This window comes from Sarcophilus harrisii, chromosome 3, assembly GCF_902635505.1.
Source record: "Sarcophilus harrisii chromosome 3, mSarHar1.11, whole genome shotgun sequence".
NCBI lineage: Eukaryota > Metazoa > Chordata > Mammalia > Dasyuromorphia > Dasyuridae > Sarcophilus > Sarcophilus harrisii.
This window is the reverse complement of record NC_045428.1, coordinates 323396281-323410473: the sequence shown is the minus strand read 5'-3', so window position 1 is coordinate 323410473 and position 14193 is coordinate 323396281. Positions and strand designations below refer to the sequence as shown.

Sequence of the window (14193 nt, the reverse complement as noted above, 5' to 3'; positions counted from 1 at the left end):
AAGATTAGCCAGATCTTCTATTAAATTTTCACAGAGAGGGAATCTCAAAGGGAGCCAGAAACTCCCTGCATTTTCTAAAACTTTTTAGCCTGGGGTCTTCTGTACCCTTTAACTACTCCTTCCCAAATTAAGTTTTGCTTGCTGTATTCTTATAGGTGGACCAACACCCTAAATACAGATATAACTTCTCTTCAGAGGCTGACTTCCAGGCTGTAAGGTCCCTCACATTGGGCAAGATCACAGGTAAGTCACTATCTTACTGGTCCAATTATAGTCTTTATATTATTTTTTCAATTAGTTGGTATGATTTCTAAGCCTTTTTGTTTCTACAAAAGTTAGATAATTAAAGCACAGAGAATGTTTATCACACATAAGTAGAATATGTAATTGTCTGTTCTTTACAATTTAAGATCTTAAGGAGCTTCCCTTTCTTCAAAATAAGGTCTCTTCTAGTACTCCTGAAATTATCATATCATTCCCTACTTTGGGTTAAATTATTTAATAGAACTGGAGATGCACTTTGGGAAGAGTGTATCTTGAAATATTTCTTTTTTCATTTCCTTGAGATTTTGACATAATCAAATAGGAAATGGAGTTATTAACTATGAAGGTGCCAGACTATTTTCTTCTACAATGAAATTCTGAGTCAATTACAGAAAAAATAGAAAGCATTAGCAACTAGTTCCATAATGGCACAGTTGTAGCTTTATTTTCTACTGATAATCTTGCCAAAACACAACTAGGTTACAAGGTAGACTTGACCTGATTTTGAATACTTTCTGAGATATTTATTAGATTTTTAACCTTGGAAAAATTAACTTTTTAGGCCTAAGTGTTTTCCCTTGGTTCTTTATTTTGTTTTGTTTTATTTAATAATATTTTATTTTTTTCCCATTTCATGTAAAGAGAGTTTTCACCATTCATTTTCATAAGATTTCGAGTTCCACTTTTTTATCCCCTATATTCCTTCTTTTCTTCCTTCACTCTCATCCTCCAAAACAACAAGCAATCTGATATGGATTATACATGTTAAGTGTATTTTCATATTAGTCATGTTGGGAAAGAAGAATTAGAACAAAAAGGAAAAACTATGAAAAAGAAAAAAAAACAAAAAAATTAAAAGTGAAAACAGTATCATTCAATCTGTAGTTTCCCTAGTTCTTTTCCTGAAAGTATTTATCATTTTGCCACAAATCTTTTGAAATTATTGTCTTAGATCACTGTAATGCTGACAACAGCTAAGTCTATCATACTTGATCATTACTTGATGTTGTTGTTACTATGTACAATGTTATCCTGGTTCCACTCATTTCATTCAGTATCAGTCCATGTAAATCTTCCCAGCTTTTCTGAAATTAGCCTGTACAATCATTTCTTAGAAATAAATCATACTCTATCATATTCATATACCAAAACTTGTTGAGACTTTCCCCAACTAATGGGCATCCACTCAATTTTCAATTCCTTGCCATCACAAAAAGAATTACTATAAATATTTTTTGTATCTGTGGATGCTTTTTCCTATTTTTTTAATCTCTTTAAGATACAGGCTTAGTAGTGACACTGCTGGATCAAAGGGTAAATACACTTTGATTGCCCTTTAGGCATAGTTCCAAATTGGTTTCCAGAATGGCTGAATCAGTTCACAGTTCCATTCACAATGCATTAATGTCCCAGTTTTCCTATGTTCCCTTCAACACTTATCATTTTATTTTTCTGTCATCTTCATCGTTCTGATAGGTGTGAGGTAATACCTCAGAGTTGTTTAAATTTGCTTTTCTCTAATCAATAATGATTTAGAGTATTTATTTTTTCTTACGAGTAGAAATAGTTTAATTTTTCATGTGAAAATTGTGCATATTGTTTGGCCATTTATCAAATGGGGAATGACTTGTATTCTTATAAATTTGATTTAGGTCTCTATATATTTTAGAAATGAGGCATTTATCAGAAACATTGACTACAAATTATTTCTTAGCTTTCTCCTTCCCTTCTAATCTTGGCTACACTGCTTTTATTTGTACAAAACCTTTTTAATTAATATTATCAAAATTATCCATTTTGTATTTCACAATGTTCCCTATTTCTTGCGTGGTAATAAATTCCTCCTTTCTCCAAAGATCTGACAGTTAAAGTATACCTTAGTCTCCTAATTTTCTTATACCATCACTCTTTATTTCTAGATCATGACTGATTTTGACATCTTAATATAGAGTATAAGATGTTGGTCACCTAGATCTGTATTTTATGTGTGTGTGTGTGTGTGTGTGTGTGTGTGTGTGTACAAGAAAGAGAGAGAGAGAGAGAGAGAGAGAGAGAGAGAGAGAGAGAGAGAGAGAGAGAGAGAAGAAACAGAGATAGAGATAGAGACACAGAAAGTGAGGGAGAGAAAGAAAAAAAAGAGAGAGTGAGAGGGGTTTAGATTAATTCTAGTTTTCTTGTAGGGAACCCTGAATTAAGGTGTTATTAGCCTATAACACTTTTAGTTAGCATAATTTGTTAAAATGACAAAGATCAGGACTCTAAGGAGATAGAAATTGAGAAAGATAAATTTTAATTGAGTTGAGTAAGGATTAAAACAGGTGAAAAAAAGAGGAAAGGGGTGATAAATCATTTGGAATACAGGACATACCCAGACAGAGTCCAAGCGTGAGGAACTTTGGATTAAAAAGAGAAGAAAATGTGGATAATAAATATATTAAGAAGGGAACTAAAGGTAGAAAGATTAAAACATATGAAATAAATATCTTGTGTTTTTGCTAGAGCGAAGTTGTCAGAATTTCAAAACAAAGAAAATATTCTTAGAGTAAGGTGAGAGTAAGACACACACACAAAGAAAAGAATCTAAAAATGTTACTATCAAAGAGAAGAACTCTTAAAAGCCTATTGCTTTATAAAATAATTACATAGTTAAAATATCTTACAGTTAGTAGATAATTATTTTTAGTAACCATCCAATTTCTGAATAAAGAATGAAATTACATTTGAATAGGGTAATACTGACAAATTTATTCATTTATCTAGTAAAATTTTATTAGTCCTCTACCTATTGTCCAGTTTAATGGTCCAAAGATCACACCCATAATAAGTATCATTTTCATATCTAGTTGGTCATTGACTCAGAGAGTTGTATTTAGAGAAAACTCAAAAATGTAAATAGAAGGTTTAGCTCTCAGGCTTGCACCAAATCTAATCAGTCTAGTAGTTGCAATCTAATATATACTTAAAATAAAATAGATCTACTTGTATGAAACAGGGATTCCTTAGTTTTTCTTTTCTTATTTTTTAGTGAAGCATCAGTGCTTTTTCTTTTTCTTTTCTAACCACTGTTAGTTCATCATAATCTCACAATAGATATCTTTTTCATAACTTCTAAAATAATAATCCATTTCACAAAACAAAATTTCTCAATAAAAATATCTCACAGTGAATAGAGCATTCCATAGTTTAATATATTTTTTTTTGTTTTCTGATGAAATCTTGTTTTTTTTAAACAACATCATGACCCCCATGAAGCTAACTATATTGACTGAATTTGTATTAAAATAATTTCCTGCTGGCTTAGCTCTACTGTGATTTGATTATTTAAAATCAAACACTGAAGTTTACCTAACAAAAGAGTGTTTTATGTCTTTAAAAGTCATTTTTACTGAGTATAAGTATTTTTTTTGTTTGGATTTTGCTTAAAACATTCTTAGACCTCAGTTTTCATAATGGCTTTCAGAAGCTATATTACATTCTTTTAATATCTTCAATGGTGAAAATCATCATCTTTAAGGGCAGGTTTTTAATTTTTTTATAAGTGAAAAGTGAATGAGGAATATCATAGATTCTCTGTATACTTTTCTGTGACTTGCACCAGAAACAGACAGACAGACAGAAACACAGAGCTATTACATATAATTAAATATATGTAGCATTGTGTACAATAAAAAAATAAAGTGTGAATAAATTAAAGTCATAAAATTGTATTTTACTTCAGGGACCATGCAATCTACCCCTTGTCTGAATACCATATGTAATTTGCACCAAACTGAATGTCTCTTACCTTGCAAAGCAACTCATGCTGCTTTTGGGTTAGCAAATAACTTGTTGGTTTTCCTCTTAAATACTACCTAAATTTCTTCTCTGAAACTTTGATCCTTGGCTCCTAGTTCTGCCTTCTGCTACCAAATAGAATGAGTTTACTCCTTCATGCACCTGCCACTTTTTCAAATAAGGAAATAAATTTGCTTCTCTCTCTGGAAGCAAAGTTCTCAAAAAATTTTGAGCAATGGAATCTGTCTGAATTATGTTATACTAAGGTATCAACTTTAAATTACAGCAATCATGCTTGTTAAAAATATATTTTTAAAATGTTATATTACATTCTAATAGATAAGATCACAATTCCACTGGCCTCTTCTTTCCCAAATGATTTCTACTTATAGTACTTAATTGTCTCATTTTGAATCTGAAACTCTTAGCAATCATTTGTCTGTATGAGAAATGCATTCTATTTCAAATTCATTAACACATCTGACCTCCATCATCATGAAATGGATGATATATTTTGAAATACCTCCAACTAGATGATTTCAGTAATATTTCCCATTTCCCAAAGACACACATATCATATTTGGCACTTTGGAACTAACCAGAAATGTATACCAACTACATTTTATACTATGTTCTTGTTATTATTTCTAATTGATAACAATGAGCTATCTTTTCTCCCCATTGGAAAATTTAATAGTTTCTTCTCATGCAATGTAACGTTTACTATATCCTGATTGATAAAGCAATTTTATAGGTGAAACTTTAAATAAATTACTTTTATGATAGAGTCTGATGGCTTCTATTCATCATTTGAGATTTGGTAAAGCCCAAGTCATTTTTGTCATTAAATGAAACACAGTCAACAGTATATCCTTATGAATTATTCAGGTGGCACAATAAGAAGAGTACTAGGCCTGGAGTCAGAAAGACTAATATTCTTGAGTTCAAATCCTGAGTTCAAATATTTGCTTATTTTTCAAGTCTGTTTCTTGACTTTGAGCTTAATGTCAATGTTGGGATCTGTTCACCTGAGACTGGGGATGCATGCTCCCAAGTTTTAAACTTTAGTGCCACTGTTTTCAGAGCTACTTTGGGTATGTGTTTTTGGGGTAAGGGGGATCACCACATTTTTGATGCTTCCAAGATGTTTTCAAGTTAGGACAACTGTGGTCACTGATCTCCTAATCCAGTGGTTCTCAAAGTTTGGCCAGAGCATCCTGTGCAGATCTGAAATCCTTTCAGAGGGTCTACAAATTCAAAATGAAATGTTCTCTCTAATATGGCAAAGATTTGTAAATATAACCCACATTTACAAAACCCCTTTGGACAGATCCTCAGTCGTTTTTAATAGACTAAAGATACTGAGAATAAAAGTTCAAGAACCACTGTCCTAATCTATAGTCTGGTCTATTTTTTTTAAACATTATTGTAAATGTATTGAAAATTTATTTCAATACACATTAATTTATGAATCATTTTGGGAGAGAAAAATCACAACAAAAGGGAAAAACCATGAGAGAGATTTTAAAAAGCAGGGGAAAGAACTGAATATAGCATGTGTTGATTTACATTCAGTCTCCTTAGTTCTTTTTCCAAGTTTAGATGGCATTTTCTGTCCAAAATCTATTGAGATTACTTTGTATCACTGAATCACTGAAAAGAAGCAAGTCTTAGTTTATCACTGCATATTCTTGCTGTTATTGTATACAGTATTTTCCTGATTCTGCTTGTTTCACTCAGCAGCACTTCTTATAAATCTTTCCAGGCCTTTCTAAAATCAGATTGTTCATCATTTTTATAGAACAATAATATTTCGTTACCTTCATAGATCACAACTTATTCAGCCATTTCCTAATTGGTGGATATCTACTCATTTACCAATTCTTGGCTACCACAAAAAGAGCTACTACAAACATTTTTGCATATGTCGGTCTTTTTCCCTCCTTTAAGATTTCTTTGGGATGCAGATCCAATAATCCACTGCTAGGTCAAAGGGTATACACAGCATTATAGTCCTTTGGGCATAGTTCCAAATTGCTTTCCAGAATGTTTGAATCATTTCACAACTCCACCAACCATTCATTAGTGTTCCAGCTTTCACATATTCTCTCCAACATTTATCATTATATTTTCCTGTCATCTTAGTCAATCTGAGAGGTATGAGATGTTACCTCAGAGTTGTTTTAATTTGTATTTCTCTAATCAATAGTTATTTAAAGCATAATTTCTTCATCTGAAAATTGTCTATTCATAACCTTTGATCATTTATCAATTGGAAAATGACTTGTATTCTTATAAAAATTGACAGTTCTTTATATATTTAAGAATTGAGGTCTTTATCAGAAATACTGTTAAGATTTTTCCCAACTTTGTACTTTCTTTTAATTTTGTTTTTGTTGCATTTGTTTCTGCAAAAGATTTTTATTTTAATGTAATCCAATTTGTCCACTTTGCTTTTCATAATGTTCTCTAGTTCTTTGATTAAAAATTCTTACCTCTCCAAAGAACTGATAGGAAAATTGTCCCTTGCTCTCCTAATTTGTTCATGGTATCATCCTTTATACTTAAATCATGTACCCATTTTGACCTAATTTTGGTATGGGGTGTGAGATGTAAGTCTATGCCAAGTTTGTGACATAATATTCTTCAGATTTCCCAGCAATTTTTGTCAAATAGAGAGTTCTTATTCCAGAATTTGGAGTTTGGGGATTTATCTAATACTAGATTACTTTAGGCCTTAATTATTGTGCCATGTGTATTTAATCTATTCTACTGATCCATCATTCTATTTCTTAGCCAGTACCAAATAGTTTTGATGATTTAGTTTTAGGTTTGATACTGCTAGGTCACCATCCTTTGTATTTTTTTTTTCATTAATTCACTTGATATTCTTGATCTTTTGTTCTTCCAGATGAATTTTGTTATTAATTTTTCAACTTCTATAGAATAATTTTTTGGCAGCTTGATTGGTATAACACTGAACAAGTAGATCAAGTTAGGCAGAATTTTCATTTTTATTATATTAGCTCAGCCTAGCCATGAGTAATTAATAATTTTCCAATTATTTAGATTTGACTTTATTTGTGTGAGAAGTGTTTTGTAATTGTGTTCATATAGTACCTTTGTTTGTCTTGACTAATAGATCCCCATGTATTTGGGGCTATGGAGAAGATGAAAAAAAATTTCTACATTCAAAGCTAAACCCAGTTGTTGTGATTGAGATAATTAGCAGTAATATAGCAGATGATGAAAGGCTCTGAGATTCTCATCTCCGCCAATATTGCATGGTTAGCCAAATACCAAACACTTAAGAAAGCTCATAACCATATCTCAAATTTTATACAAAAACAGTCTTTAATTTTAATTACTGACCTTCCCTCTATCAGCTTGTTTTTCCTTGCACTTTTTAATTTTGTTTTCTTCTTTCCCATATAGTGAACAAATGTCCTTTTCCTCTTTCAAATCCTATTTTCAATATATCTCCTCCAGAAGACATCAGTAATTGACCATAATGGGTTTTAAGTTCATATGTAGAAAGTCTATTATGTTCTTGGCCAATATTATATTATTCTACACCCTGTAGTCTTTTTATTTTTTTACTATCTTTTGGCATTGTCTTTTTTTCCTCCCACATTGTTTCTCAATTTGGACTATTTAATCAGGTCAACAAACATGTATTAAGAATCTACTATGTGTCATGTAATGTGGTGATCACTTGGGATGCAAAGAAAAGTTCATAAAAGTGTCCCTGACCTCAAGGAGCTCACAGTCTAATGAGGGAGACAACATACAAACATATGTGTACAAGCAAAATCTATATAGGATAAACTAGATATAATTTCTGAGTATAGGAATTGTTATTGAGATGTTGGATTAGGGGCAGCTAGGTGGTGCAATGGATAGAGCACCAGCCCTCAAATCAAGAGGACCAAAGTTCAAATCTGACTTCAGACACATTTCCTAGCTGTGTGACCCTGAGCAAGTGACTTAACCCCAATTACTGCAGCAAAATATATATATATATATATATATATATATATATATATATAGAGAGAGAGAGAGAGAGAGAGAGAGAGAGAGATATTAATTGGATTGAGGCAACTAATTGGTGTAGTGGATAGAGCACCCAATCCTAAAGTCAAAAGGACCTCAGTTCAAATCTGGCCTCAGGCACTTAACACTTCCTATCTGTGTGACCCTGGGCAAGTCACTTAATCCCAATTGCCTCGGGGGAAAAAAAAAGATATTGGATTTTGTATCATAATTATATATGCATATATGTGTATGTATGTATGTGTGTGTGTGTGTGTGTATGTGTCTTCTCACTCCATTACAATTCTCATCTGTCAAACCCCATGAGGTTTGGGATATATACTTATCCAATTTTTTTCCATTTTTCCTAACATCTAACACAATTCTTTGCTTATTGTGAATATTTTTTTAAATGCTTAATCAATTCAATGAATTATCAATAGATTTAGAGAGCTCTGGTCAAAGTTTTCAATCTTTCGATTATTTACCTGTAATGTTGATTATTAATGCTTTTCATTCAGAAAATATTGTAACCCAAATGATTTCACGTGCTTTCCTTATTTCTTTGTTTTACTGGTGAAAAAAAAAAATCCAAAAGGAAGACCCAGCCAATTTTCCTGACTAATTTTGTTTTGCAAACAAATTTAGAATTAGTAGAGGATACTCTATTTCTAAATCACTATTTCTATTATTATTCAAAAGGTTCACTTCCTTTCAAAAATTTTTCCCCTCATTCCATGGATCATACTTTTTAATTGCCGTTTGCACTGACTTTCTGGAAGATAGCCACATTTGAGATCATCTGATCATAATCAGTTTTAAATAGTTTGATTTAGCTCATGCCACATTCTTCTGAATGCCAATATATTATATTTCTTTAAACCCAGTGTTCTGTTAAGATCACTGTAAATTTATATATACCCATTCTATATAATGTTGTCCTAATTTATTGGTCAATTTCAACATAATTAGACAATAGTAACATTCAATCAAATAGTTAATTGCTATTGCAATTCAAAGGCTACATTAATTCTTTATTCAAAGAAACATTTTGTAATTGTCAGAATGAATAGAAAAAATAAAAAGATTTGGAATCTGAAGATCTTATTTGACTCCTAACATTCTTTTTGATATTGGACCAATAATCTTATTCCTTTTTGACTCAGTTGCTTAATTTGTGAAAGGAAGGCATTGAACTAAGTGACTTTTGAGATCCCTTTTGATTTTCTTTATTCTATAAGTATGACTACATGAAAGTATATTTTATCGAAACATCATAACTCTGATCTTAAAAAAAAAAACAACTAAGTATATATCATTGGTCACAAACTTAGATATAAAACTATTTTAAAACCAAGGGAAAGTCAGTTTTCAGTGACCCAAATTGATAAAATGCTGAGTTGCAAACATACCCTACTTCTCACCTAATGAGAAGGAAATTGACTTTGAAAATAACTCCAGTTTAAATATGTTCATGTATTTTGTAATTTAGATTATGATGGGTTGCTTATTTAAAGATATTTGACTTCTCGGTCCTTCTTAAATCCTATGTGACTCTTCTTCTTTGACATATGTGTTTGGGACAAAAAGACCTACCCAAATTGACTACTACAGAGATCACTCATAGAAAGCAGAATTATTTATTAGAATCTCAAGAAATGGGCCCCACCATGGTCTGTAAGCAAAATTCCACAGCAGCATAGGGCCAGAGCCTTGAAAATGCTTACAGCTTTTATACATTTCAGACAAAGAACCTCCAAAATCCCACCAATTATATATTGTAATTGGTCACATAAATCTACTGTTCCCCTAGTTTGTCAGTGGAATGTAGTAGACAAGGTGATAATAGAGCTTCTTCGGCCACTCCCTTCCTTGGACAATAGAATGCAGTCCAGGACTTATCTAAAATCACGTGACTCCTGAGAAGCCGAAACTGAGGCCTATAAGGCTTGATCTACTTTAGAATCTGTAGGTTCTTCACCTTTTCCCACACATATGTGAAACCAGAGTTCTGATTCCCTTTTACTCTTTTCAGTCTACCCTCTCTATATTTCCCCCCAATATGTCCCTTCTCTCTGTTATATTCATATGTTCATCACTGCAAATATAAAGCCATATAGAGCGTAGAAAATCCTGTGTCTCTGTGAGTGTGTGTTTATGTCTTTTTCTTTCTATCTCTCAGTTTTTGTCTCTTTCTGTTTCAGTCTGTGTATGTGTGAATGTGTGGATGTATATCTTTCTTTCCCATCATCTTTTATTCCTTCTAATACTTCTCCCCTAAGCCTGTTATATCCTGTAATTCCACTATTTTCTGAAGTTAGGAAAAAGAGATCAAATATACATCTTCTCCTTAAAATATGAAAGGCTTAATAGTTCATCCTTTCTGGTATTAGTCTATAAGAAATATTGGACAGACATTAGTTCTTATTTATAGAAAGCAAATTGCTTATTTTCAAGTAAGAGAAATAATGTTGCATATTAGAAAGATCACTGACCTGGGAGCAACATGTTTCAGAATCCATTCTAGACTTAGTTACAAACTTACAATATGACCTTGGACAAATCACTCAAGTGTTTTAGAGTTTCCCATTTGAAAAATAAAGGGTTTGGATTAGTTGAACTCTAAGGTCCTATTGGTACTGATATTTTATGGATGCAATGGGTATCTAGAAGATCAGTAATGCTATAAACAGTTTTCATTTTGGAATAACTGTTGCAATTCAATTATAATGTTTTAATCTTACTGCTTTATTTCTTCTCTTAAGAAAATCTCTTTAGGGGATTGTAGGCAATTAAGAATTGTTTATATCTATTTTCTTACATACATCCACTATATGACATGATTTTCTTGCCTGCCTATCACAGCAAATACACATTTAGCTTCTATTCATTACTCAACAATTAATCTGACCACTTTTCTCAAGAGAATCTATTATTCCTTCCCAGATCATCTATAGGGATATATCTGACAAGAAGCGATAGGCTTTGTTCTATCCCAGACCTGAAGACAAAGGTTTAGCCAAGGAAGGAATGGCCAAGTCCTAAAATGGAATGAAGTTATCCTGTGATATTTTGAACCAAAATAAATTAGGCAAAGGGAAAGCTACACATTTTATTTTTTAGCTTTTAAAAATTCTCCTATTGATTAGAAAACCTCGAAAAGTTTCTAAACTAGATATCTATCCTTGGATGCATTTAAAAGCCTTACTAAATCCCATATGGACTTTTGTCATTATATATTTGGTCTTTAGATCAAAAGCTTCCTTAGATATGAAAAATGACATTAAGTATTAATAGAAATTTGAGATAAAAATCACTGAATTGATTTTTGGCAACTGTTACCTGAAATTAGAGACTCAAATGAAATGCTTTGTGCAGCATGCTAGATCTCACGGAAAACTTTCCGTTTTGTAGATTTCCCCATGCCTGAATTTACTTTCCTCACTTTTGCCTCTTAGAGTAACTTTTCCTTTCAAAATTTATATCTAGACCCATTTCCTACATGAGTCATTTTGTGGTTTCCCCACAAACTCTTTCCTGTCCCAACAAAATATTTTGTATATATACTTACACACTTACATATACAGATATGTGTATTATATGTCTATGTATGTGAATGTGTGTATATACATGTGTTTTTTTATTTTTCTGTTTCTCTGATTCTCTGTCTCTCTTGTCTCTCTGTCTTTATCTCTATCTCTGTCTTTCTGCCTCCACTTCAGTAAATCGTAAACTCCTCAGGGATTTCTTCTCTGTCTTTGAATTCTAAATTTATAGCAGAGTATCTGAAACCAAATTATGCTTAATAATATTTGCTGATAAATTGATTTAAAAATGTTGTCTTGAGGGACTATGTACTTATTGAAATTATTTTTTTCTTTTGCTCAGTTCTTTTCATCATAACATTTATGACATGATTTAAAGTTTGCCTCCACAGAGTACTTTTATTTTTTACAACAGTCATGCAAGTATTTTTATCCTCATTTCCAAGTGAGAAAACTGAGACTGAGAGGGTCAGTTGTCAATGTTAATATAACTAATAGATATGTGAAACATGTTGCCAAGTGAGTGTCACGACTCCAATATTCTATCTACTATAACAAATGTAGGCATATAAAATTCAGTTTGTGAGATAACCAAGTAGTGCAAGCAGCAGCAACAACACAGATAAGAGTTAAAAAGAGATCTTGAAAATCATCAATTCCAACTTATTGTCTCTCACATTATAAGAAAGCAAAATGAACAAGTAGTTATTAAAAACATATTACATGTCAAAAACTATATGGAACCCTCTACAAATATCTCTTTTGATCCTTACAACAACTCTGGAAAGTAGAAGCAATAATTATCTCCATTGAAGAAACTGAGGAAAATAGTGACCAAATGATTTGTCCATTGTTACACAGGCAATAAGGATCTGATGTCCAATTTAAATCTAGATCTTCCTAACTACAGAACCAGCCTTCCATCCATTCTATCATACAACACCATCTTTCCTGTTCATAAGAGAAAAGTAGGAGTAGAGCCAAAGCTATTAGAATTATCTACCCCAGTGTAACATCTTTAAATACTTCTAGACTATTTAAGATTTCTCCTCCTATTTTATTGTCGAGTTGTAATGTTTTCAGTAAAGAAAAACTGTCCACCAATGCAGACTAGCAACTTGACTTGCTTAACATCTTAGAAAGTTTCATATGAAGTAAGAAGAGGCAGTTACCTCATTTGCAGAGAGACCTATCTGTCTTTCAGTCCTAACATTCTATAATTCTTTACAATCAGCCTATAAACTAATTAAGTGTTCTAGATATTAAGGATGTGAATTCAGATCTTCCTAAATCCAAGACTAACTCTATTCAGTATACCAAGTTATTTAAGAAAAAATGAAGATCACAAATCGCTGACATTGTTTTATCAAGAACATATCATGGCAGACAAATTATATTTCTTTTTTTAACAGTGTTAATAAACTTGCAGAATAATGTAATGTTATATGGTTTCATTAGATTTTGATAAATCATTCAATAAACTTTCACATTCAATTCTTGTGAAAAAAAGGTTCATAGAAATGAGTTAAAAGATAATAGTTAAGTGCACCTGAAACTAGCTAACTAGGTGAACAAAAACAGAGTTAAACTTTCAATATCAACTGGAATAAAAGATTTTCACTAGAATGTCTCAGATCAATACTTGATTTTGTTTTGTTTTTAATCAATGATTTAGATTAAGGCATATATGATATGCTTATTGTTTTCAGTTTACACAAAACTGAAAAATGCTAAATCATAGAGTTAGTGTCAATATAAAAAACTCAGATCAGTGGTAAATTAAGATTTATTTTATGAAATTAAATTTAATTATGTAAATCCTTATACATGGGTTTAAATTTAACATCAACTTCACAGGTATAATATGTAGACGTTGAAGCTAGAAAATATTTTGTCTGATAAAATCTAAAGTTTTTAGTGGAGAGTAAGTTCAGTATTAGTCATTACATAAGTTAATTCTGAGAGGCATAAATTTGGAGAATAAAGCAGTGCTAGGTCACTCTACTTTTCATTTAAAAAAACTCTCTAGTATTGAATTAATTTTAGGCACCCATCATTTAATTAACAAACATATATGTGAATATTGTGTTAAGCACTGAAGGTACAAAGAAAGGCAAAGAAAGATATCTGTTATTAAGGAGTACATAATCTAATGAGAAAAAACAACCTATAAACAACTATACATTCCATCTTTTAACTTGAGGTATTTTTCCTGCATGTATCTACTTTCTGGAATGATTCCACTTCTCAACTTCATTCACTGCATGCCTTCTTTGGATTCCTTCAGGTCTTAACAATAATCAGGGTCTCTTTTTAAATTTATTTTTTCTTGAGCATGTGTTTGTTTTTTGTTTTGTTTTGCTTTTGAGGGAGAGGTCTATGTTTTCTTTTATATCTGACTTTTCTGGAAATGTTTTACATAATTCCAATGTGCCTTCTTAATGGTAGGGTGGGAGTGGGGAAGAAGGAAGAACATCTGAAACCCAAAAGTTTTAAAAACAAATGTAAAAATGTTTTATGTGGGGCAGCTAGGTGGTGCAGTGAATAGAGCACCAACCCTGAAGTCAGGAGACCCTGA

The 14193-nt window shown here is 31.7% G+C and overlaps 1 protein-coding gene across 1 annotated transcript in view; it reads left to right on the top strand.

Moving 5' to 3' along the window:
• CNTNAP5 (contactin associated protein family member 5) overlaps positions 1–14193 on the top strand; it is an 876250-nt gene that overhangs the window by 807985 nt on the left and 54072 nt on the right. Inside the window, exon 21 of the mRNA XM_031959885.1 lies at positions 156–243. Coding sequence (XP_031815745.1) covers positions 156–243 — 88 coding nt within the window. The remainder of the gene's footprint in view (positions 1–155; positions 244–14193) is intronic.